Source organism: Budorcas taxicolor, chromosome 21 (genome assembly GCF_023091745.1).
Source record: "Budorcas taxicolor isolate Tak-1 chromosome 21, Takin1.1, whole genome shotgun sequence".
In the NCBI taxonomy this organism is placed as follows: Eukaryota; Metazoa; Chordata; class Mammalia; order Artiodactyla; family Bovidae; genus Budorcas; species Budorcas taxicolor.
Genome location: NC_068930.1, coordinates 10,640,735 through 10,668,557, shown reverse-complemented (window position 1 = coordinate 10,668,557; position 27,823 = coordinate 10,640,735). Strand labels below are relative to the sequence as shown.

At 43.2% G+C, this 27,823-nt stretch overlaps 1 protein-coding gene across 1 annotated transcript in view; it reads right to left on the bottom strand.

Moving 5' to 3' along the window:
- The window catches only part of LOC128066970 (protein FAM169B-like), an 88,456-nt gene that overhangs the window by 5,174 nt on the left and 55,459 nt on the right, over positions 1-27,823 (bottom strand). Inside the window, exons 6-7 of the mRNA XM_052660100.1 lie at positions 2,809-2,991; positions 630-764 (exon numbers count right to left, since the gene is read on the bottom strand). Of these exons, the coding sequence (XP_052516060.1) occupies positions 630-764; positions 2,809-2,991 (318 nt within the window). The remainder of the gene's footprint in view (positions 1-629; positions 765-2,808; positions 2,992-27,823) is intronic.

Here is a 27,823-nt window from a genome sequence, read left to right as displayed (position 1 = left end):
CCCACTGCAGCCCTGACCCCCAGCTGCCACTGAGACCCGGCCTGAGGGGGTCAGCATCCCCACCTGAGAGCCCCGACCCGGGCACAGACGCCATCCGCCGCCAAGCCCGCTTGTTGGAGGTGGCAGGTGTGTCCCCAACAGGGTTGCCCACCACCCAGAGCGAGGCTGCAGACACAGAACGTGGGCCGCTGCCTGCGTGAACCCTCCCAGCAGATGAGGGGCAGAGTCCACTCCCCCGCGAACCTCTGTGTGCCTCAGAATCTTTACAGATGACGCACTCCGCTTGCAGGAAACGGCATCTCCAAGGCGCCTTCCTGCAGACTTCCCTGATCCTTCCAATCGGAAGAGGGGGACCCTGACTCCCAGGGAATCTCTGATCCGGCTACCCTGAGGGAGAGCTAATATTTGAGCAAGAGGGCCTGGAAGGTGTGGCTCCTTCAGGAAGGGAGGCGGCAGCAGGCCAGGATGCCACCACCCGGCTCTCGCTCCCTCCTTTGTCCCTGCAACAGCGACAAAGAGAGGGTCTCCCCGGGGCACTCGACCCCAACCTGTGCCTCTGCCACCGACCCTAGAAGCGACCAGCCCACAGGGCACGGCTCAGCCCACAGGGCACGGCTCAGCCCACTCACAGTCCGGATGAAGTCTTGACTGTTGAAGCTGAACCTTCAGCCAGATGTTGCCTCGCTGGCCCCAGGCTCCGTGGGGCTCCACCTCCCACAGGCGTCCCCGCTCGGCTGGGTGGGCCGCCAGGAACTTCCTGCAGACTGGAGGGAGTGCACAGAGCAGTCAGGGGGGCCGCTGGCCCTGCCCACCCTCCCCTGTGTCCCCCGCCCGGCCCACCCCCAGCTCTCTGACCCCTCTGTGCCCTCCCCTGCCTCACACTTTCACCCACCCCGTCCAGCCTGCTCAGGGGGCCACAGTGAACACCACTCGCCAGGAGCCCTTAAACCACCGACAATTGTCTTCTCATAGCTCTGGGCTGGAAGTTCGAGACCAAGGCGTCAGCAGGCTTGCCTTCTGAGATCTCCCTTCTTGGCTTGGAGATGGTTCTTCTGACTGTGTCTTCTCCCCATCTCCCTTCTGTACCCACTGGGCCCTATCGCCTCCTCTTACGGGGGCCTTCTCTTACTTGTCCTGTTGGATCAAGGTACCCCTTAGGACCTCGTCCAACCTTAATCACCTCCTGATAGCTCCTGGCATCACTGGCACAATGGACATGAGTGTGAGCAAACCCCAGGAGACAGTGGAGGACGGAGCAGCCTGGAGTGCTGCAGCCCACGCGGTCACAAAGAGTCGGACACGACTGAGGGGCTCCACCTCCACATACAGTCACCCTGGGGGCTAGACTTCGGGGGGACCCTATTCAGCCCCATGACATCACCCACCCAGTCCCCTCTGCAGACGCCGTCCCTGCCTCTGAGCTCCACAGCCCTCCTCTCCCAGCGACCCTTCCCGCTCATCCACAGACGTCCGGACTCCAAACCCTCTTAAGGTTGTAGACGTCTATGCCACATTCACAGGGTGAGCATTTCCGCATGGCAGGGCCCCGGTTCTACCGGCGCTGGGGGCTGCATCAGGCCCCTGGCAAGAGCGCAGATGGAAACCCAGAGGGCATGATGCTAAGAAGGTGGAAGCCGAGCTGGTTGAGTGCTAGAGAGGAGGCCCTGCTCTCCTGTCTTGACAAATGTAACTCCTCAACAAGAGGAGAAGCCAGTTTTCAATCTAGAATTCTTAGACTCCTGGGTGTTTTGCACTTGGAGGTGGCCATGCCAAGAGAGCCAGCCCCCAGCTGGCAGCCCACCCTCTCCTCCCCGTCCAGCTCCCCGCACACTGGACATACGAGCGTGGACTCCACACCCACGCTCCATGACACCCACCAGGATAAGGACGTGCAGATGGGTGTTACGGTCTGCCTTAGGAGCACAGGCCCAAGATGGAGTCCACTTGGGCCCTGGGCAGCCCCAGGCAAGAATCCTGGGGTTCCAGTAGCCTGAGCTGGTTTAGGAGTGGCCTGGACCCGGCTGAGAACAACCCCTTGGGCCCACAGATTCCTCATTCCATGGACAGATGTTCAGCCTCGACAGGGCGCTAAAGCATCGGGCCCCAGGCAGCGGGCCCTCTGGGCCATTCCAAGGTAGGACTGTACAGGCTAAAAGGCGGTCAGGGAGGCGTGGAGCAGCCGGCCTTGAGCCTCCAGCTGCCGCTCTGTCCACACGCTGCCTTCTCACCCCCGAGCCCAGGCACAGCGAGGGTGATGCAGAAGCAACTGAGACCCCAAGTGTGATTTGCAGTCAGCACCTTCAGAGCTTCCTTCCCTGCCAGGCGGAGATACAGGCCATGGGAGGGTCTTTGCAGTGTGGCCCCTGTCCTCTGAAGCCTGCTCCTCCCCAGGGGAACCCGGGGAGGGCTCGGAACATGCTTCCTTCAGCTCCTGGTCCCCCTGGGACCAGGGAGCAGAGTGATGATTACCATCTTCTTGGGAGAGAACAAAGGCCCTCTGAGGCCAGACAGCAGCCGTCAACGGAGGGCAAGTTCCCTGCATTCTGCTTCTCTCTGATGCTGGGTTGGTTGGTTTTTATTATTTTCTAAATCCAGCTCTTTCTCAGGGGCTGGACAAGGTTTGCCCCTTGTGATCAAGCTTGTGGTCTCAGTGCTGCAACAACGGGAGGCTTCTCAGAAGGAAGAGAAAACCCACAGGCCTGTCATGGTGCCAGGGCCTCCGAGGGACCTCCCGGCCCAGAATCATCTGGAATACACAGGAGTTACGCGTCCCACTCCCCAGACGCCCCTCCCCGACGCAGCCGTCACCTTGGTACATGGCGGGCGAGATGGGCCAGCTGACGCCCAGGGCCTCGTCCTCTCGGAACGTCTGGCAGAAGTCCCGCAGCATGGCTAGCGCCAGGCCCCGCCGGCGGTGGCGCCTCCGGACAAACACGGTGTCGAAGACCGGCAGGAGGTAGCAGGCGCCCGAGCCGTCGCCGCACAGGCTGCCTGTGGGAAGGCAAGAGACGCACGTGGTCCCCCGGCTGGACCAGCCTGCTGGGACCCGGCGGGACCCCCCTTGGCCAGGTCCCTGATACCCCTGGAAGCAGTGCCAGCCTCACAAACTAAACGCCCAAAGAAGAGACAGCAGATCACTTGAAACCACCCACTCCTCAGCTGACCGGCAGCCCAGATGCTCTCAACTGCTGCAAGCAAGGCCGCTCGGCCTGAAATCACAGCGAACTCAGGGGACGAGGCAGGGTGAGGCCACGATGCACACAGGCTCCTCACGCCCCTCCCTCACTGAACACAGTCCAGAGACCCCCAAGGCCAAGGAGGAGCATCTGGGCAACGTCAGAGGTCCCCCTGAACCCAGGGAAATGGTCTAGGACTTGTTCCAGGGTACGGACTCGTTCAGAGTTCACCTTGACCGATCATGGCAAAGCACATTTACCACAAACAAGCCAAGTCCTGTTTTCCGTGGAACATGAGTGACACTGCTACTGCAGAGCAAGACGGGCTGCAGCTGGCCCCTCTCCCACTTTTCCACACTGATTTAACTTTACTGCAACCAGAACTAATACCAGTACAGTTGCTGTTTCTGCAACAGGAATATGCCCTTGCCATCAGCCGCAGGCACCCAACTACATCACTCTTCTCACTTCCCAACTACGCGGTTGCTTGTGCTCTGAATGCCCCGGAATCTAAGAAAAGAAATATGTCACCTGCTACTACTACTAAGTCGCACATATTGGAAGAGGTGGTATTTGTGCCTGCAAAAAATTCAAAGGTAACTAATTTCCCAAAGAAACAAACAAACAAAGAGTCTAATGAGGCAGGCTGAATCACAGAAGTACACACTAGAGTCATGAATTGTGTGCAAAAATGGCCACAGTTATTCCCCTTTCTACACCCACATACCTCTGCGTGTGATTCTGAAGCTCCCCCTATCAAGAGACGGGGTTTATCTCCTCTCCCCTTCAATCTGGCTCACTCTGAGCAACAGAATGAAGCTGTCAAGCGCACACCAGCTCTGAGCCCGGGCCTGTTAGGGTCCAGGGCCTCTCCATTCTCTCCAATCTCTACCACTCACATGAGAACAAGCCTGGGCTAGCCTGCCACCATGCAAGACACATGGCCCGGGCACCTCATGGTGCCAGCCAACATCTGGCTGGTCCTAAGAAAACAGGTGATCAGGCGACTGTGGACACACAGGCCAACCCAGCTTAGCGCAGAAAAGCACCAACCAAAATGGGAGCTAAATAAATAGCTGGTTTTGTGCCCAAAATGAATGAATAAATGATCTATGACCAACAAGCAACCCCCAAGTCACTTGAGATGGTAATTATAAAGTATACTTTACCCTCAATGTACCTGAAATGACAGCACCAACTTGGTTGGAATTATATAGCTTCCAACTTTTATAGATGATGAGAACAATGTCCCCCAAATAGCAAAGTCCTACAAAGCTAAGAATGCTTAAAATTACATAAAGATACAATTCCACTCACAACAGCATTAAAAGAGAAGTAAATACTCAATATATTTAACAAAGGACGCATGAGCCTTAAATTACTGAAGACGACAAAACATTGTTGAGAGAAATTAAAGAAGATCTAAATAAATGAAGAGAAATTCCATGTTCAAGGACTGGATGACTCAATACTGTTAAGTTGGCAATTCTTCCCAAGTAGATCTGTAAGTTTAATTCTAGCAAAATCCCAGCAGGCTTTTTTTGTGGAAATCGACAAGCTGATAGTAAAATTCACATGAAATGGGTCTCTAGGATAAACAAAACAGTTTGGGGTGGGGAGGAAGGAGAAAAATGAAGTTGGAGGCTTTACACTACCCAATTTCAAAGCTTCTTATAAAATCAAGGTACTCGGACAGTGTGATAACAGGCCAAGTGTAAGCTACAGATGAGTGGGGCAGAAGGGCGGGCCCAGAAGTAAACGATTATGCTCTGAATTTCTCACAAATACCAAGGTAACTCAATGTGGGAAAAAGATGGTCTTTTCAACAAATAGTGGTAGTATGACTAGACATCCATAGGCCAAATACTAATTAATTAAAAAATGAATAAATAAAGCTGGAACACAACAAAGCCCAGAATTAGATCCACACAAATGGTCAACTGCTCTCAGACAAAGGAGGAAAGCAAAGTCAATAGTGGAAGAACAGTCCTCTTCAACAAACAATGCTGAAACAGCTGGACGTCACACGCAAAACCAGGAATCAACCTGAAACCCTTCACAAAATGTAGCTGAAAATGGGTCACAGACACAAATGGACCATGCAGAACTGTAGAACTCCTAGAAGGTAACATATGAGAAAATCTCAATGACCTTGGGTTTAGCAGTAAACTTGTGCCTACAGCATCAAAGGAATGATTCATGAAAAACAATTGATAACTAAATTTCATTGAAATCAAACGTTTCTACTCTAAGGACACTGTCAAGAGAATGAGACACCACAAATTGGGGGGGGGGGGAGGCAAATATCTTCAGAAGACATATCTGATAAACAACTATTATACAAAATATACAAAGAACTCACAAAACTCAAGAATAAAAAAACAAAGAACTTGATTAAAAACTGAGCCAAAGACCGTCATAGACATTTCACCCAAGAAGTTATGCAGATGGCAAGTAAGCATATGAGAAGATGCTCCAGATCATATGTCATCAGGAAAATGCAAGTTTAAGACCAGGGAGATGTGACTACATACTTAGAAAAGCCAAAATCCAGAAAACTGACACCACCAAATGCTGGTGAGGATGTGGAACAAATGGAACCCTCCTTCACTGCTGGGAATGCAAACGGTATAGCCACTCTGATGACAGGCTGGTGGCTTCCTATAAAACTAAACCCACTCTCACTACAGGACCCAGCAATGGTGCTCATTTATTTGTGCCTGAAGGAGTTAAAAACTTATGCCTACACAAAAACCTGCACACAGATATTTACAGCACCTATATTCATAACTTGTGCCTACAGCGTCAAAGACAGAGGAGCCGGGTAGGCTGCAGTCCATGGGGTTGCTAAGAGTCAGGCACGACTGAGCGACTTCCCTTTCACTTTTCACTTTCATGCACTGGAGAAGGAAATGGCAACCCACTCCAGTGTTCTTGCCTGGAGAATCCCAGGGACAGAGGAGCCTAGTGGGCTGCTGTCTATGGGGTCGCACAGATTCAGACACGACTGAAGCAACTTAGCAGCAGCAGCATATTCATAACTGCTAAAACTTGGAGGTGAGACTTCCCTGGTGTCCAGTGGCTAAGGCTCTGAGCTCCCAATGCAGGGGGCTTAGGTTCGATCCCTGATCAGGGATCTAGATCCCACATGCTGCAACTAAGACCCAGCACAGCCAAATAAATAAAAAATAAACTTGGAAGCGACCAAGATATGCTTCAGTGGGAGAGTGGGTAAATAAACCATGGTGCATCCATATGATGGAATATTATTCAGTGCTGATAAGAAATGCACTTTCATGCCATGAAAAGACTTGGAGAATCTTACTCAGTGCAAGAAGCCAATCGGCAAAGGATGGGCGGCGTGCTTAGACGCTCAGTCGTGTCCGACTCTCTGTGACCCCATGGACTGTAGCCCGCCAGGCTCCTCTGACTACGGGGATTCTTCAGGCAAGAATACTGGAGCAGGGTGCCATGCCCTCCTCCAGGGGATGCTCCCAACCCAGGTCTCCTGCATTGCAGGTGGATTCTTTACCATCTGAGCCACCAGGGAAGCCCCCGAATCCTGGACTGGGTACCCTATCCCTGGTATCCAGGGGCTCTTCCTGACCCAGGCCATATAATTATTAACACAATTATATGATATTTTGGAAAACCTGAGACTATGAGGGCAATAAAAGTATTACTGATTGTCAGGGGGTGGAGGGGCACAGGATGAATAGGTGGAACATGGGATTTTTAGGGCAGTGAAGCTACTCTGTGTGATGCTACAATGATAGAACACGCCTTCCTACAGCTGTCAAAACCTACAGAATGTATAACATGAAGAATGAACCCTAATGTAAACTATGGTCTTTAGTTAATAATGATGTATCCTTTATGGATTGACGTGTGTCTCCCCAACCCCCAGTACATCAGAATGCAACTGTATTTGAAGAAAGGGCCTTTAAGAGGTGATGAACTCAAAATGAGGTCTTTAGATGGGCTCTAATCTAAGCCAGCTGGTGTCCTCATAAGAAGAGGAAATTTGGACACGAGAGGGGTTCCAAAGAATGAGCACATGCAGAGAAAAGCCAGGAGATGACACGGTGGGCAGATGCCATCACGAGGCAAAACACAGGCCTCGGGGGGGGCCGATCTGCCTACACCTCGACCCTGTACTTCCAGCTTCCAGAATCGCGTGAAAACTACTTGCTTAAGCCACCCAATGCGGGTGCTTTGTTACAGCAGCCCTAGTGCACCAATATATGCATCAGTACTGGCTTATGAAGTGTAACAAATGCACCACACAAGGCACTATGTCAATAAGAGAGGGTGCTCAGTGTGTGTGGAAGGGGATGGGAGCTCTCGGGACTTGCGGCTCCGTTTTCCTATAAACCTAAAAACTGTTCTAAAATTAAAAGTATGCTAATTTTTTAATGTGTAAGGTATTTTTTTAATGAAATTGGATCCTTACTTCACATCATATAAAAAATTAATTCAAGATGTATCTAGACATAATGTAAGAGTTGGAGCTATAAAGCTTTTAGAAGAAAATCTTCATAACCTTGGGTTAGGCAAAGAGTTCTTAGTTTTGATATTAATGAACACAACCAACTGGCAAATCTGACTTCATTAAAATTAACTTTTGTGCTTCAAAAGACACCACTAAGAAAATAAAAAGGCAAGCCACCGACTGTAAGAAAATGTTTGCAAATCACATTCCTGATAAATGACATATTCAGATTATATAAAGAAATTTTAGGATTCAATAAAAAGAAAATAAACACCCAATTAAAAATGGACAGATGATCTGAACAGACATCTCTTCAAAGAAGACATACAAATTATTAATAACCAATGAATAGATATTCAATATATTAGTCACTTAAAAATGTACATTAAAACCACAATGAAATGCCACTTTTGACCTACTAAATGGCTGTAATTAATGTACTTGAGTCAGTTCTAATGAGATGGGCAAACCTAGAGCCTATTATACAGAGTGAAGTAAGTCAGAAAGAGAAAGACAAATATCATTTATTAATGCATATATATGGAATCCAGAAAGATGGTACCAACGATCCTACATGCAGGTCAACAAAGGAGATGCAGACATAAAGAACAGACTTTTGGGCTCGGTGGAAGGAGAGGATGGGATGATTTGAGAGAAAAGCATTGCAACATTACCATATATAGAACAGATGACCTGTGCGAGTCTGATGCATGAAGCAGGGCACCCCAAGCCGTGCTCTGGGACAACTTGGAAGGATGGAGTGGGGAAGGAGGTGGGAGGGGGTTCAGGATGGGGGGACACATGTATACCTGTGACCGATTCATACTGATTTATGACAAAAACCATCACAAATATTGTAAATTATACTTTAATTAAAATTAATAATTTTGTTAAAAAGGACAAGCAAGTGTTGACAAGACATGGAGAAATTAGAAGCCTCATATGTTGCTGGGAGGATAAATAATGATATAGAAACTTTGTCAAATAATTTGGCAGTTTCTTAAAAAATTAAAACATATGCTAACCAAATGACCCACTGATTCTACTCCTAGAATGCCACTTAAGAGAAACAAATGCATGTCCATACAAAGATGGTATATGAATATTTACACCAGCATTATTCGTAATAGCCAAAACTAGAAACTATAGTGGTAAATACATAAACAAAATGTGGTATAGTCATACCATGAAACATTACTGAGCAATAAAAAGGAATGAAATACTAATATTTGCTACAATTTAGATGAACCTCTGGAGAAGGCAATGGCAGCCCACTCCAGTACTCTTGCCTGGAAAATCCCATGGGCAGAGGAGCCTGCTAGGCTGCAGTCCATGGGGTCGCGAAGAGTCAGGCACGACTGAGCGGCTTCACTTTTACTTTTCACTTTCATGCATTGGAGAAGGAAATGGCAACCCACTCCAGTGTTCTTGCCTGAAGAGTCCCAGCGACGGGGGAGCCTGGTGGGCTGCCGTCTATGGGGTCGCACAGAGTCGGACACGACTGAAGCGACTTAGCAGCAGCAGCAGCAGCAGCAGATGAACCTCAAAAACACCAAGCTCAGTGAAAGAAGCCAGATGCAGAAGACCACACACTGTATCTTTCCATTCATATGAAACATCCAGGAAAGGCAAATTGACAGAGACAGGGAGCAGAACAGTGGCTCCCCAGAGCTGAGATGGAAAGAGACTGACGCCAACAGGCAATTTGGGGGGTGATGGAAACATCCAAAATCGGGACTGTGGTGATGGTTATACAACTCCCTATATTTGCTTTGAAAAAAATCTTTGAATGGTACACTTAACATTGGCAATTCTTATGGGATGTAAAATTATACTTTAATAAAATTGACATGAAAAGATATAATAAATTGTATTAGAAAGATACAATTAAGGAAAGGAAAAAATAATAAATTCATAGTATAGAAAAGGGACAGACACCCCCTTGAGTGATCAGGGTGAATATCATCAGTAGTAACGTTGACATCCTGTGCCCCAACACGTGATGTGAGCCCTTGAGGAAAAGGTCACTTCACTGTGCCCCAAATCCACAAACCCTGGTGAATCATAAGAAAACATCATATAAACCTACATTAATGCACATTCCATAACTCTCGTTATAGAGACCAGCACTCCTCAAGTGTCCAGGTCATGAAAGACAAGGAAAACCAAGAAATGGTCCCAAATGACCTGAAGATCAAAGGCAGCAAAGAATCCTAAGTCAGATCCTACAAGAGAAGAACACTGCTGGAAAAATTAGCCAATGTTAGTTTCTCAGTTCTGACCATTCTGTCATGGTTATAAAAGAAGCTAACATTAGGTCAAGGTGACTGAAGGGTATAATGGTCTACCTTACCTTTGCAACTCTTTTGTAAAACTAAAACTATTTCAAAATAAAAATCTGAGGCAGTGCAGGGGGACACTCCACCAGCCCTCCAACATGAAGGTGTGATGAAGGTTCATCACGCCTTCATGCTGGTTAAATAAAACCATCGCCATTCCCAAAGCCAACAAATTTGCCTTTAAATAAGAATATTAATAAACTCTAGTGAGAATATTACAGCCTGACTGTGTACTGACCGAGGCAGTAAGCTGTGCACATGGATGGACTCCACTCATAGTCAGGCAACCTTGCCACACAGCACAGAACAGTTGGTAGGAACCCCAGCTATGACTTCACCCACTCTACCCACTTTATAGACAAGGCAGCTGACAGGGCCAAGAAAGGTTAAAAACATGGGACTTGGCTCCTTTTTCGTCAGTAACAACTGCCCAGCGGCCTCCTGTCAGCTCATGGGGAGTCTTCATGCCACAGCAAAGAAATTACAGGGAAGGAGACAAAAGCATAGAAGTGAATTAAAAAGAAAACATTTTTTAAAAAATTCAAGTGTTGCTAAAGCAGGGAAGAGGACACAGTTCATAAACCACATTAGGAATTAAAGCAGAGATATCATTACAGATGTGGCAGAAATTTAAAAGGTAGAAGAATCTGATAAATACCTGCAGACTGATAGGTTTGAAAACAGATGAAAAGGACTCATTTCTAAGATTGTGCATGTGTGTGCGCGTGTGTGTGTGTGTGTGTGCGCGTGCACGCACATGCACGCTAAGTCACTTCAGTCAGGTCCAACTCTGTGTGACCCTATGGACTCCTCTGTCCATCGGATTCTCCAGGCAAGAATAGTGGAGTGGTTGCCATGCCCTCCTCCAGGGCATCTTCCCGACCCAGGGATTGAACCCTCGTCTCTTAGTCTCCTGCCTGGGCAGGTGGGTTCTTTACCACTAGCACCACCTGGGCTGGGAAGCCACCTACAATAATACAACCCACAAAAACTGACTCATGGAAAAACAGAAAAGCTAAACTATCCTATAACCATGGAAATCTGAACTCAGTAGCCCTCCCACACTGAACACACCAGGTCAGGTGACTTTAGAGAGAAGTTCTGCCAACTTTTCCAGGAAAGCCTTCCAGATCACTGAAGAGGAGAAGAGAGTATTCTCCAACTCAGTCTATGAATACAGAGTAAACTTCTCAGAGAAAAAAAACAAAAAAGCAGACAGAGATCGGATAATTAAAGAAATAACAGCTCTTCATGAACATAAGACAAAAAAGCTTAAACCAATATTAACAAACCAAACCCAAGAGGGTAAACAACGTTACTCTAGATCAGGGGTTCTCAAACTCTGGGATCTAATGTCCGGTGACCTGAGGTGGAGCTGATGTAATAATAATAGAAATAAAATACAAAATAAATGTAATGTGCTTGAATCATCCCAAAACCATCACCCCCAACCCCGGTCCACGGAAAAACCATCTTCACAAAACTTAGTGCCAGAAGGTTGGGGACCGCTGCTCTAGGTCACCGTGAGGAGCTGGTTTCTCTTTTCACTCCCAAGGCCGTGCTGGGGGAGATACATGTGATCGAGAAGGTATCCAGGGTGAAACTACCATCCCAGGGTCCAAACACACCACCAAAGTGAGAGGGCCTTCCCATCAACAGCTTGGGAGGACCTGAAGGAGGACCTTCTGTAAGGACAAGACAGAGCCCACCAGAGAGTAAAGGAGGGGCACCAGCGGGCTAACCCCTGAACATGAACCGTAGCAGATCAAAGACAAGGAGGAAGACTGTCACTCCAGGAAAAAAGGAGCAAGTCTTGGGCTTCCCTTGTGGCTCAGCTGGTAAAGAATCTGCCTGCAAAGCAGGAGACCTGGGTTCGATCCCTGAGTTGGGAAGATCCCCTGGAGAAGGGAAAGGCCACCCATTCCAGTACTCTGGCCTGGAGAATTCCATGGACTATACAGTCCACGGCATCACAAGAAGTCAGACACGACTGAGTGACTTTCACTTTCACTTCGGGAGACCCAAGACAGATTTCACAGACAATGCACTCAGGGAAGCGATGGCAGCGGGCAGCCAGGAAGAAGTAGAAGAAACTGTATCTGCTTCAAAAAGAGACTGGTCAGGAAGGAAGAAGATATAAAAGACAAGTGGTAAGACAGACGCCACAGGGCATTCCCACTGCCCAGCCGTCTTGCGACTACAGGCCTAGACATCAGGAAAGTTAAGGTGTTGCTCTAAAAACTCCAGTTCAGGCCAAGTAGTCACAGCTGCTAGTCCAAGAGATCAGGTGCAAATTATAGAGATATTTGGGATACTCCTAAACCAGGGAAACTCTAAACAGAAGCAGCAAAAGTGGTGTCGATGTTTGCTCATCATTCACACTATCTCTTCATGACGATATTTTGCCATGACATTTTTGGCATGTCTGTCATGAGCCCACTTCACAAAGTTAGAGCCAGACCCCCTGGGCACCTGGAGAAGCTAATCATCTATTATGATGCCAGTAAGTGACCTAGATGTTCCCGAATTCTCCCCATCAAGGAGCATTACTGACATCAGTCGGGATAAAATCATTTTCTTTAAAGTATGAAACATTTTAATTGTATTCTCTAGAACAGACACTGGCAAACTTTTTCCATAAGGACCAAGCAGAAAATACTTTAGGCTCTGGGGGCAGCCACTCACCCTTGCAGTTGCAGCGCAAAATCACCATGGGCAATATGAATGGGCAGAGGCTCTGTTCCAATAAAGTTTTATTTACAAAAATAGGCAACAGGCAGAATTTGGTCTCTGGGCCACAGCCGCCAACACCTGCTCCAGAAAAACATTACTCTCAGCAAGCAAGACTAAGTGTTTAGAATCCTATTTGTATAATAACATCTTTTCTCAAAAACAACTGAGAATAATGCATTAACATGAACCTCTCCAAAATAAGATATACCTGGAGATAAGCTCTAGTTATTGTTTTCTCTTTTAAAAGTATCATTTACTTCTATGTATTTGACTATTATAACAGGAATTTATTTAAAAGGTATGATAAAACTATATTTTTTAAATATTGAAGAAAAACTTTTTGCTTAAAGAAAATAACCTTGGCCAAGCTGGCTTTATCCTGAGTGGTTTGACATAAGAAAATCTGTATCAGTAATTCATCTCACTTATCAATTACAAGAGAAAGAACTGCTTCGGTTTAATGTAACGCTGGACCCTGCACGTTATCAGTTCATACAACACAAAACGTAGAAAACAACTTTTAAGCAAAAGAAACCTACCACTGAAAAGTGCATGCCTTGGGTGACTGGGTCTCAAACTCTAGAATGAAACATGAGAACCACCGGGAGGGCTTATTAAACCCTAGATAGCTGGGTCCCACTCCAGCGCTGAGGGTCTGGTGCCAGAGGTCTAGGGCAGAGTCTGAGGACTTGTGTGGCCCAGGACATACAAGCAGCACAGACTATGCTGCTGGAACATTTTGTCATGAGTGATCCACTGTGCATCAGTGAAGGGCTGCAGGCTGCAGGGCACTCCAGCCCAGGCTGAGACCTCATCTACTGGCTCCTCTCATGGATGGTTATGGGGTGTCTGCTCAGCCATAGTTCTTCTTTACTGTTGCCCCGACTGCAGCCCCAGCTAAAAAGCCGAGGCTCATGGACCATATCAGAACCACAAAAGCCTGCCACCACAGTGGACCCAATATCCACAGGCCAGCTGGAGCAACCAGATACTCGCAGGAGGTTCTGAGTGAACTGAAACCAGGACTATAACAGGTCCCAGTCCTTTGAGGCACTATGAGTAGAGCTGGGTGGGCATCATGGCAAGGTTATGAGGAAGCAGGAAGCGTAAGTAAGTAAAGGAAAGTGGCTTGCGAAGATCAGAATGGGGCAACTTCTGGGTACCCATCCCAGCACAGGAAGCCAGGCTGCACCCCATGAACGTCCCCTGCCCCCTTCCAATACCCCACCCTGCAAGCCCTTCTCTGTCTTACAACAGAAAGCCCCTCTCATCAGACGGCGAGTCGGTACCCGAACCTACAGCACAGTCCCACCCCTGCACTCATGCTGAGTGTGCCGTGCTAAGTCACTTCAGTCGTGTCCGGCTCTTGGCGACCCCATGGACTGTCATCCACCAGGTTGCACTCTCCGTGGGGATTCTCCAGGCAAGAATACTGGACTGGGCTGCTATTTCCTCCTCCAGGGGATCCTCCTGACCCGGGGATCGAACCCAGGCCTCCGGTGGCTCCTCCATTGCCGGCAGATTCTTCACCACTGAGCCACGGGGAAGCCAGTGTTCTGCTGTTTATGTCTGTGCTAAAATCCAGAAGTTGGCATGATGGGCCCACGCTTGAGGGTACAACAGGGTAGGAGTGGCCTGTGACATGGAGTATCAGGGGACGGAGAGCAGAAGGGCCTGGTGACCAACACGTCAGCTGAGGCCACTTCAAGGCATCACAGGTCATACGCTTGTCCAGACACCTAATCACTCCACTTAACACTTTTAAGTGCCGCTCCTATTTTTACAACTTGTATGAGCATTGGGCTTTCAGGAATCTGAAATGCAAAGTGTCCTTTTTATATTTTTATACAAAAGCAAAATACATATTAGCTCTGCCTTAAACTGGCCGACTCTCCGCTTACCAATCCAGTGTTTCCTTCCCTTGAGTGCTAAGTCTTGTAGACCAATGGCTTGAGGGCCAAAGTTAAAGTAAATCCCCACTCATTTTGACTATCTAAGGAGAATTTCAGCATAAAATAATGAAATGACCAAAGTGTCAATATTTTGTACGAAAGGCAATGACAGAACCATCAAACTAAGGGAGAAACTCAAACTGGCCCATTAACAAATGTTCCCCCAAAGAGGTCTAGCTGAAAAGATCTCATTCATCCTACAACAAGGTACCCACTTGTTTCAAAACTGGATGCTTTCCTCACACGAAAGAGGCACAGACTACTAAGAGACACACCAATGTGGAAAACTCACAAAGGCATCGTGAAAAAGTGAACACAGTCAGTCTCACAAGGTTATACACGGTAAGACCCCACTGTGCGCTATTCCAGGAAAGACAAAACTACACTGATCGAGAACATATCAGTGGTTTCCAGAGGTTATCGGTGGGGGTGAGGGGGTAGAAAAGACTAGAATAAGAAGGAGTTTTGGAGAGGGGTGAACTATTCTGTATTTTAAGCATGCTTGTGGTTATAAAATTCACAGAACTGGAAAGCCAAAATAGATGAATCTTACTGTCCAGGAATTTCTTTAATGACACTTCAAGTCACACACATACCAAAAGGAACGTGTTTAGAACCAACGTGTACTCTTAAACAGGTGAAATGAGCCCCCTGTGACCCAATTTATGCAATAAATCTGCACATTTTCTTTTCCTCACAAAATGAAACTATAAACTGCAGCTTCGCTGGAACTACATTAATAGATATTCTGAATCATGTGAAATTAAAAGATGTCTGCTCCTTGAAAGGAAAGTTATGACAAACCTAGACAGCGTATTAAAAAACAGAAACATCAGTTTCCCAACAAAGGTCCATATACTCAAGGCTATGGTTTTTCCAGTAGTCATGTATGGATGTGAGAGTTGGACCATAAAGAAGGCTGAGCACCAAAGAACTGATGCTTTCAAATTGTGCTGGAGAAGAGTCTTGAGAGTCCCTTGGACTTCAAGGAGATCAAATCAGTCAATCCTAAAGGAAATCAACTTTGATTTCCAATGTTCATTGGAAGGACTGATGATGAAGCTCCAATACTTTGGCCACATGATGTGAAGAGCCAATTACTTGGAAAAGATTGGAGGCAATAAGAGAAAGGGGCAGCAGAGGATGAGGTGGTTATATGGCATCACCAACTCAATGGACATGAATTTGAGCAAACTCTGAGAGATAGTACTGGACAAGAGGAGTCTGGCTTGCTGCAGTCCATGGGGTCACAAAGAGTTGGATACAACTTATTGACAGAACAGCAACAGCTGACCCATGTGAATACAAATTAATGAAGAGAAATTGAACTGCTGCAAAGTTGTGTAGCATGCCATGTGCTATGCCCATAATTTAGGTATCAATACAACATCACATGACTTTGTGACAAGCACTAAGGATAGGACCACGACTGAAGATGCACCATTAACTGTTCTGAAGTTTTGATCTATAAACTCCTGCTGTAGTCAATTAAACCACGTGTACTTGCCAGTGACTTTTTTCACAAATCATATGTGTAAAATGATAAAACATTGTAAATTATGTCTATTCATTATCTAAATTATTTTTTGCTTAATTTACCTGCAGGTTGCTGATATCAATCATTTTTTAGTTCATCAAAGTAAATTCCTCTCTTACCTTATAGAAAGGGATGGGAAAGCAAAGAATAAAATTTCATGATTCTTCCCTGGACAGAGTCCTCATCAGATGATGGTCAGTCGGTCGGTTGGTCGGTGAAGTCGCTCAGTCGTGTCCAACTCTTTGTGACCCCATGGACTGTAACCTACTAGGCTTCTCCGTCCATGAGATTCTCCAGGCAAGAATACTGGAGTGGATTGCCATTTCCTTCTCCATGGGATCTTCCCGACCCAGGGATCGAACCCAGGTCTCCCGCATTGGAGGCAGACGCTTTAATCTCTGAGCCACCAGGGAAGCCCTCAGATGATGGTGGTAGAATGAAATGGTCATGCAGAGTCCCATATATAATAACTATTTAAGAAATAAATTTTAAAAAATCACTCACAGATGCCATAGGGCATTCAAAAGCACATAGAAACCAGAGGGAATTTTGATTTCAAAAAATTGCAAATAAAATAGCTAAAACCTGTGTGTTTGCAGCTTGCTGGCCACAGGGTGTAACTCAACCCCCAAGGCTACAGAAAATATTGGTAGGAAAAACTGCAGTCTTACCAGCTAAAGGTGTCAAAGATCAGATTTCAGGACTAGGAAATTTTCAGGCAGCTAGAAATTTAAAGGCAAAGTGTCAACATGAAACCACAGAATGAATGAAACCCTAATTCAGAGCAACTGCCAAATTCCTGGCTCATAAATAATCTACACACGAGTGAAAGAGATCCCAGGGAACCCAACCAAAAGAAGTCAGAAACCAGAGATACCCAGCCTTGAAGGATGGAACTACACAGGATCAGATCTTTATGAGTTTGATGCTTTTATAACCAAGGACATTCCTCAGCTGGCAGAAAGCTGAAGCCAAGTGGGCTTGATGGGTGAGGGTACAGACCCTAAAGCCAGCAGAAGCACGGAAACCACAGGGGTCAACAGCATCCATGCCCAAACCTTGTCGAACCATCAACTTTGCAGGTACAGAGAAGACCTCTACAGAGCTAAGCTACAGAGGCAACCATGAGACAAAGCACCAGCACACAGTAGCAGCTACATATCAAAGGAGACAGAGCTTGTGATTTGAATCCAGGCAAGCTGACTACCTCTCAGATCAAAAGTCCTCAAAAACACATACTTAAAAAGTCAGAGTCGCTGCAATGTGTCTGCAACATCTAGTCTTCAACCAACACATGCAAAGAAACGGGAAATTGTGACCTATGGTCAAGGAAAAAAAGAAAGGTGCAAGTGAAGTCGCTCAGTCGTGTCCGACTCTTCGCGACCCCATGGACTGTAGCCCACCAGGCTCCTCGGTCCGTGGGATTTTCCAGGCAGGAATACTGGAATGGGTTGCCATTTCCTTCTCCAGGGGATCTTCCTGACCCAGGAATTGAACCCGGGTCTCCCGCATTGCGGGCAGACACTTTACCATCCGAGCCACCAGGGAAACCCGAAATTATGAGCTATGGTCAGGGAAAAAAAGAAAGGTAATAGTCAAAAGAACTGATTTCATTTTTTTCGCCATACAGTTCAGCCCCTTTACCCATCTCACCCTCCCCCTTCTGCCCCCTCCCCTGTGGCAGCCACTACTCTGGTCTCCATATCTAACTGTCCTTACTAGGTTTGGTTTGTTCATTTACTTTGGGTTTTTGTTTGTTTTCATATTATTTCCCGTATGAGAAATTCCCATATGTTTTTACATTATTTCCCATATGAGAAATTCTGCAGCATTTGTCTTTCTCCATCTCACTTCTTTCATTTAGGATAATGCCCTCGAGGTCTGCTCATGTTGTCAGAAAGGGCACCGTTTCATCTTCTACGGCTGGGTAGTATTCCACTGTGTCTATATGCCACACCTGTGTCCATACATCTGCTGATGGGCACTTGAGTTGTTACCATATCTTGGCTATTGTGAAGAATGCCGTGATGAACATAGGGGTGCATATATCTCTTTGAATTAGTGTTTTCATATTCTTTGCATACTCAGATATAGGACAGCTGGATCACAGAATAGTTCTATTCTGAATTTTTCAGTAATCTCCCAACTGTTTTCCATAGTGGCTACACCAATTTATGCTCCTACCCACAGTATATGGGAGCATACAGTTTCCTTTTCTCCACATCCCTGCCAACACTTGCTATTTCTTGCCTTTTTGATAACAGCTATTCCAACAGGCATGAAGTAATACCTCATTGTGGTTCTGATTTGCATTTCCTGATAATTAGTGATGTCAAACATCCTTTCATATGCCTGTTGGCCATCTGTATGTCTTCTGTGGGAAAAAAGTCTATTTCAGATATTCTGTCCATTTTTTAAAACCAAGTTGTTTATTTTTCGGTGGTTGAATTGTATGAGTTCTTTATATATTTGGTATATTAACACCTTATAATATGTACATTTACAAGTATCTTCTCCCAGTTGGTAGGTAATCTTCTCATTTTGTTGATCTCTTTTGCAGCTGTTTCTCTTGCCTGAGGAAACATATCTAGACAGGGATTGCAAAAATCAAAGTCAAATTTTATTCTAGAAGTTTTATGGTTTCAGGCCTTTCATTCAAGTCTTTAATCCATTTTGAGTTGATTTTGGGGTATAGGGTGAGAGAGCGTGGAGTTTCACCTATTTTCACGTTGGCTGTCCCCAACACCATTTACTGAAGAAACAATCCTTTCCTCATTGTATGTTCTTTGCTCTTTTGTTATAACTTAATAGATTTTATGTGTGTGAGTTTATGTCTGGGTTCTCAATTCCATTCCATTGACCTATGTACTTTTTTCTGCAAAGACCATGCTGTTTTAATTGCCATACTTTGTAAACAGAGTGTGGAATCAGAAAATGTGGTCTCTCCAGCTTTGTCCTTTCTCTCGGGATGGCTTTGGCTATTTCAAGTCTTTTGTGGTTCCATATAAATTTTAGATTTTTTTGGTTTAATTTCTGTGAAAAATATTCTTGGTATTTTGATAGGGATTACACTAAATCTGTAGATTGCTTTAGGTCATTTGGACATTTTAACCATGTTAATTCTCCCAATTCATGAGCACAGAATATCTTTCCATTTATTTGTGTCTTCTTCCATTTCAGGTCTTTTACCTCCAGGTCAAATTTATTCCTAGGTATTCGATCCTTTTTGTGGCAATTATAAGTGGAATTGTTTTCTTAATTTCTCTTTCAGCTAGTTCATTGTTAGCATATAGGAACACAGCACATTTCTGTATGCTGAGTTTGTACCTTCCAACTTCACTGTATCTGCTGATTATGGCTAATAGTTCTTTGGTAGAATCTTAAGGGTATTCTATACATTAATATAAAATCATGTCATCCACAAAGAGTTTTACTTCTTCTTTTCTAAAATGGATACCTTTTATTTCTTTTTCTTGCCTAACTGCCCTTGCTAGGGCGTCCAGTACTATGTTAAAGAAGAGTGGCAAGAGTCTTGTTCTGGTCTTGTTCCTAATTTTCAAGAGAGAGCTTTCAGTTTTTCATGATCGAGTGTGATATTGGCGGTAAGATTACCAAATATGACCTATATTATGTTTACATATGTCCCGGCAGTCAAGATTCCCAGGAGAAATATCAATAACCTCAGATATGCCAATGACACCACCCTTATGGCAGAAAGCGAAGAAGAACTAAAGAGCCTCTTGATGAAAGTGAAAAAGGAGAGTGAAAAAGTTGGCTTCAAACTCAACTTTCAGAAAACTAAAATCATGGCATCTGGTCCCATCACTTCATGGCAAATAGATGGGGAAACAGTGGAAACAGTTACAGACTTTATTTTGGGGGGCTCCAAAATCACTGCAGATTGTGATTGCAGCCATGAAGTTAAAAGACACTTACTCCTTGGAAGGAAAGTTATGACCAACCTAGACAGCATATTAAAAAGCAGAGATGTTACTTTGCCAACAAAGGTCCATCTAGTCAAAGCTATGGTTTTTCCAGTAGGCATGCGTGGATGTGAGAGTTGGACTGTAAAGAAAGCTGAGCACCAAAGAATTGATGCTCTTGAACTGTGGTGTTGTAGAAGACTCTTGAAAGTCCCTTGGACTGCAAGGAGATCAAACCAGTCATTCTAAAGGAAATCAGTCCTGAATATTCTTTGGAAGGACTGACACTAAAGCTGAAACTCCAATACTTTGGCCACCTGACGCGAAGAACTGACTCATTTGAAAAGACCCTGATGGTGGAAAGATTGAAGATGGGAGGAGAAGGGGATGACAGAGGATGAGATGGTTGGATGGCTAACCGACTCAATGGACATGAGTTTGAGTAAGCTCCAGGAGTTAGTGATGGACAGGCAGGCCTGGCTGCTGCAGTCCATGGGGTCACAAAGAGCTGGACACGACTGAGCGACTGAACTGAACTGAATTGATGTCCCTTCTACATCACTTTATTGAGAATTTTTATCATAAGGGGATGTTTAATCTTATCAACTGATTTTCTACGTCTACAGAGATAATTGTATGTTTTTATCCTTCAATCTGTTTATGCGCTGCATCAGGCTGACTGATCTGCATATGTTGAACCATTTTTTAAATATTTATGTATTTATTTTTGACTGTATTGAGCCTTAGCTGTGGCACACAGGCTTAGCTGCCCCATGGCATGTGGGCTCTTAGTTCCTCAGCCAAGGACTGAACCTGTGTCCCTTGCATGGGAAGGTGGATTCTTAACCACTGGACTACCAGAGAAGTCCCTACATTGAACTGTTCTTGCACCTCTGGAACAAATCCCATTTGATCACGGTACACAAAGCTTTTAATGCATTATTGGAGTTTCTTTGCTAATATTTTGTTGAGGATTTTTACAACTATGTTCATCAGAGATATTGAACTATGTTCATCACTCTGCGTGTGTGTATATACGTGTGTTGTCTTTGTCTGATTTTTGTATTAGGGTGATGCTGTCCTTGCAAAGTGAGTTAGAAAGCATTCCCTTCTATTACATATTTTGGAATAGTTTGGGAAAGACAGGCCTTAAAGCTTTGGATATTTGGTAGAATTCACCTGTGAAGCTGCCTGGTTCTGAACTTCTGTTTGGTGGGAGCTTCTGACTACTGTTTCAATCTCTGTATTAGTGATCAGTCTATTCAGATTTTTTATTTATTCATGATTCAGCCTTGGACACTTGTTCAATTCTAAGAATCCATGCGTTTCTTCTAGGTTGTCCAATTTGTTGGCATATAGCTGTTCATAATATTCTCTTGTAACCCTTGGTGTTTCTGTGGTATACATTGTTATTTCTCCTCTTTCATTTCTGATTTTATTATTTCTTTCCTTCTACTGACTTTGGGCTTTCTTTGTTCTTTTTCTTCTCATTCCTTTCAGTGTAAGTTCAGATTGTTCATTAGGATTTTTCTTGTATCTTGAGGTAGGCCTGTTTTGCTATAAACTTCCCTCTTAGTACCACTTTTGCTACATCTTATAAATTTTGGTATGTTGTCTTTTCATCTTACTTTAACCTTCAGGTGATTTTTTATTTCTCCTTTGACTTCTTCATTGACTTAACAGTCACTCAGTAACACTTTGTTCAGTCTCCACACATCTGTGATTTTCCCAGCTTTATTCTTGTAGTTGACTTTTAGTTTCATACCATACCATGGTGATCAGAAAAGATGCTTGATATGAGTTCAGTCTTCTAAAATTTACTGAGATTTGTTTTGTGTCCCAACATATGGCCTACCCTTGAGAAAGTTCCATGTGCTCTTGAGAAGAATGTGTATTCTGCTGCTTTCGGATGGAATGTCTGTACAAATCTATCCAATCCATCTGGTCTAATGTTTCACTTAAGGCCCAGTTTCCTTGTTGACTTTTTTGCCTGGATGATTTAGCCATGGATGTAAAAGAGATGTTGAAGTCCCCCACTATTATGGTGTCGCTGTCAATTCCTCCCTTTAGGTCTGTTAACAATTATATATATTTTGGTGCCCTTATGTTTAATGCGTGTGTGTGTGTGTGTGTGTGTGTGTGTGTGTGTGTGTGTGTCAACCACTATACTGTTTTCTTGATAAACTGTCCCCCCATCCCTTTATTTTTACATACCACCCATTTTGGTCTCTTGGTAAATTTTTTGACTTTACGTCTATTTTCTCTGCTGAGTATGGCTTCACCCACTTTCTTTCGGCTGCCATTTCCTTGGAACATCATCTTCCAACCCTTCACTCTTAGCCTATGTTTATTTTCAGAGCTGAAGTGAGTCTCCTGGAATCTCCAGTAACAAATTGGTTCTTGTTTTTTAATCCACACAGCCACTCTGTCTTCTGAGGGGTGAATTCACTCCATTTACGTTTAGGGTAATTATTGATGAATGAGGACTTAGTATTGCCATTTCATCTTTTGTTGCTGGTTTCTCTATATCACTGCTGGCTTCTTTTTCTTTGTGTTCCAGCCTGTCATCTCGGTTTTGTGGTTTTCTACATTTTTTCAGTTTCCTCCTTTTTTATGTTTCATGCCTCTGTTCTAGATTTATGTTTTGTGGTTACCATGAGGCTTGTATAAAACATCTCATAGATGCAATAATCCTTTTTCTGCTGATAGCATCTTATCTTCATTTACCTATAGGGTTCTTGTCCTTTCCCCACTTCTCCTTCTCTATTTTTGTTTTTTTCAAATTATCCCTTTTCATGTTCAAATGACCATGGCTCTAGTTATTTTTTTTCTGATTTTCCCCCTTTAGCCTTTATGCTATACTAAAAGGTTTAAAACTGATTCTGATAAACAGTTATAATTTTCTGATTCTATTCATATTTATTAACTTGCTTTTCTGTCCTTTTACCTTTTTGGTTCTGGCAGAAAAACTCCTTTCAACATTTCCTGTAAGGCATATCTAGTGTTGGTGAACTCCCTCAATTTTTATTTATCTCAGGAAGTCTTTATTTCAGCTTTATATCTGAGTGATAATATTTCTGGATAAAGTATTTTCAGGTGACATTTTGTATCTTTCAGTATCTTTAAAATATCATTCTCCTCCCTCCTGGCCTGTAGACTTCCTGCTGAGAAATCTGCTGCTAGACTTTGTGGGTGTTTCTGGACATTATCATCATCCCCCTCATCTCTGTCTGCCTTTAAAATTAATTCTTTGTCATTGATTTTTGATAGTTTTACGATAGTTTGTCTTAAAGAAGGTCTTTTTGCATTGAGGCAATTGGGTGCTCTCTTAGTTTTAAGGACTTGTTTACCCAATTTCTTGTGCAGGTTTGAGAACTTCTCAGCTTTGATTTCTTTAAGGAATCTCTCTGCTCCCTTCTCCCTCTCCTCTCCTTTTGGGATACACATTACCCTCATGTTTACCCTTCCCATAAAGCTGGATAGCTCTCATAGAATGTCCTCATTTTTTAATGTCTTATTTCTCTTTCCTCTAATATTTGCATCATTTATAGATTTCTGTCTTTGAACTCACTACTTCTCTCTTCCATATGATCTGAAACATTTCCAGTGCTTTCTAAGGCCATTCTTTATCTCATTTATTGAGTTCTTCAGCTCCAGAATTTCTGCTTGATTCTTTTTAGAGTCTTTAGTAATGTATTACTTCTGGTCACTAATTTTATTCCTGAGCTCATTGAACTGCCTTTCTGAGTTTTCTTGTTACTCAATGAATTTCTTCATGACACCTCTTTTGAATTTCTTGTCCGTTAAATTGTGATATTCCATGACTTTAAATTTGGCTTCTGGAGAAATGTCATTTTCCTTTGTGGTATGGCGTTACTTTGGTTCTTCACGGCACTTGATGAGCTGTTCCTCGGTCAGTACCTCTGAAGTAGTTATCTTTCTGCTTGATTCTGATTCAACAGGGCAGAAATTCGGTCTTTTGTTTTCCAGTAGGTGGCGCAATAGCACAAGTTTATGGTTTTCCTTACCTCCTGCTGCTGCCGCTGCTGCTAAGCCACTTCAGTCGTGTCCGACTCTGTGCGACCCCATAGACCAGAGCCCACCAGGCTCTCCCGTCCCTGGGATCCTCCAGGCAAGAACACTGGAGTGGGTTGCCATTTCCTTCTCCAATGCATCAAAGTGAAAAGTGAAAGTGAAGTCGCTCAGTCGTGTGAGCAACCTCCAATTACATTTGCGCGTTGGTGCGTTCTATCCTCTACCACTTCTGTCGGAGGAGTGGCTCTGTATCCTCGTTATTGCTTCTTGTGTCTCCAGGGGCCACTGAGGCCTTCCTGCTGCCAATGTCACTGGCTGTGCTCTCTTCCCTGGGGCCCAGCATCCCTGAGTTGCAGACTCTGCTGCCACAGGGGAGGACACTGGCAGGAAGGAGTCCGGGTTGGACCAGCACCTCAGAGGCCAGGGCTGCTTTCCCTCACCCCCTGTTGCTATCTGTCCTCTGGACGAGGGGCTCAGCTCCCACCGCCAGAGAGCCAGGCTGCTGCTCCCTAGCTCTGCCTTCCCTTTGCATTCCAGTCCACCCAGCTTTAAATGCACAGACGTGCAGAATTTTCCACCATACTGGTGTGTTGACCAGAGGCACTTTTGCTGAACTGCAAATGCTTTACTGGGTGTAGACCGAAGGGGAGCTTTTTATTCCACCATATCGCTCACTCTAATATAACTGATTTTAAATAGGTCCAGGTGTTGGATTTGGCAGACAAAGAACTCAAAATGACTTTACAAATATGTTCAAAGAATTAAAGTAATTCTTTAAATTAAAGGGAAAGATATGCTCAATGAATAAATGGAGAATCTCAACAGAGAAATAGAAACTATACATAATAGAAATTATACAGGTCAAACCTACAATAACTGAAATCTTTAAATAAGCTCAACAACAGTTTGGAGATGGCAGATAAACCTGAATACAGATCAACAGAAATTATCCAACCAAAAAAGTGGAAAATGTTTGAATAAAAATAAACAAAATTTCAGAGACTACAAGACAATATGAAGCACCCCAACATACATATAACTGATATCCCAGATAAAGAAAAGAGCACAAAAATTTGAAGAACTAATCACCAAAATCTTCCCAAATTTGGTAGGAAACTCGATTCAGAAAGTTCAACAAAGCCCCAAAAAGAAATGAAAATAAAATCATTCCTAGAAAAATCACAGTTAAACTGCAAAAAAAGCTAAAGAGAAAGACTTGAAAGCATTCAGAGAAAAATGCCATTTTATGTGTGAAGAACAACAATAAATTAATTGCTGACTTCTCACCAAAGACTATGAAAGCCAGAAGATACTGGAACAATATATTCAATTTCTGAAGGAAGAAAGGTATCACTAACTGTTCTATAACTGGATAAACAACACTTCAAATATGTAAGTGAAATAAAGACATTTTCAATAAACAAAACCTGAGAGATTTTATTGCCATCAACTCCCTACAAGAAATTTTAAAGGAAGAACTTTAGCCTGAAGGGCAACTGGAACCTATACAAAAAAATTTTAATGGTAAATATCTGGATAAACATTTCTAAATTACATATTTTTTCTTTATACCTTTAAAAGATATAACTATCTAAATTAAAATTTATAAGTCAGTAGCAACAGGTTTATAACAAACATCTAATATATCAACACAACAACAGCACTATGAAATAATAGGTACATAAAAATATACTACTGCAAGGTTTCTATATTTTACCTTAAGTAATTCTATATGCACTCTAAGTTAACCTAAGTTTAAGATGCATATGTAATCTCTAGAGCGACAACTTTTAAAAGTACAAAAATATAAAGCTAGAATGCCAAGAAAGAAATTAAAATGAAACAGTAAAAAAAATCTGATTAAAACAAAATAAGACAGGAGAAGAAGAACAGAGAAAAAAAAGAAACAGAAGACAGAAAACAAATTGCAACAGAGAAGATCTAAGTACAACCATATCAATAATTAAATGGAAATAGACTAATATTCCAATCAAAAGACAGATTATTAAAACTAGGGATGACCCACAGAGATGTTATGGGGAGGGAGGTGGGAGGGGGGTTCATGTTTGGGAACACATGTAAGAATTAAAGATTTTAAAATTAAAAAAAAATAAAAATAAAAAAAATAAATAAATAAAATATATTTTCCATTTTTGAAAAAAAAAAAAAAAAAAAAAAGAAAGAAAGGATCATAAAATGCAAGCAGGCCTCATGGCCAGAAGATGATGTAAAACCCATAAGACCTTTGTATAATTTTATATGAAGCACCTGATTGTGACAAGGGTCAGGTCTGCTGACCCCCACGTGACTCTGTATTCATCCTTATGTATAACAAAAGGTATATAAATAAACCTGAAAAATAAAAAAAAAAAAAAACTAGATTTAAAGTCTAAGACCCAATTTGATGCTGTCAACAAAACACATGCTTTAAATATAAAGACATAAATGACTAAAAGTAAAAGGCTAGGAAGAATATATTCTATGCAAACAGTAAGCATAAGAAGATGAAGTGGCTGTATTAATAGCAGAGAAAATAAATTTCATAACAAGAGATATCACTGAAGACAAGTGGAGGGCCACTTCATAACGACAAAATGGTCAATACATCAGACAAATATAGCAATTATAATTTAGATGTGATTAATGACAAAATTCCAAAATACATGAAGTACAAAATACGGACAGAACTAAAAGAAGAAAGAGGTGAACCCACAATCACAAAGACTTTAACATACTTCCTGCAGAACTTCACAATCAGGTAAAAATATTAGTAAGAATATTGAATGACAGTATCAATCATCTTAATCTAACATTTTCAAAACATGAAACCTAATACCTGCAAAATACACCCACTTTCAAGTCCATATGGAGTATCTACCAAGATAAACCACATACAGGACTATAAAACAACTCTCAATAGGTTGCAAAATATTAAAATGTTGCAGACTATATTATTGCAACAGAATTAAATTAAAAATCAACAAAAAATAAAACATATGGAAATGCTCACAAATATCTGGAAATTAAAAACTTACTTTTTAAGAAACCATCAAAATCATAAAGTAAATTGGAAAATAGTTTGAGCTGAATTATAATGACATTTGGTAAATGATAAATTAGGTTGCACTAAAATTTAAAACTTCTGTGCTCTGAAAAAATTATTAGGCCAAAATGAAAATGTTTTCAAAATATATCTGATGAAGAACAGAGAGCATAACATAGAAAGAATACTCAATGCTCAGTAATATTAATGAGAAAACAAACAACCCAATAAAAAAATAGGCAAAAATATCTGAACAGACACTTCACCCAAGAAGATATATGACCATCAGAAAAGCACATGAAAACATGATAATACCGTTAGGAAAATGCAAATTAAAATCAAAATTAGATATCAGATACCAAATTGCAGAATGACTGAAATCAACAATACAACATGGAGGACAAGCAAGCATGCGAAGTGACGGGAACTCTCAAACAATGATGGTAGCATCGTTGTAACTACTCCACAGAAATACTTTTATTCTGGCTCTCCAAAAAACAAGCTAATCCAGAAATAAGCAGTAAAAAAAAAAATGTTTTTAATTGTCAGAAAAATACTTTTTATTTACTGAATTTTCTATTCATTTGATACTT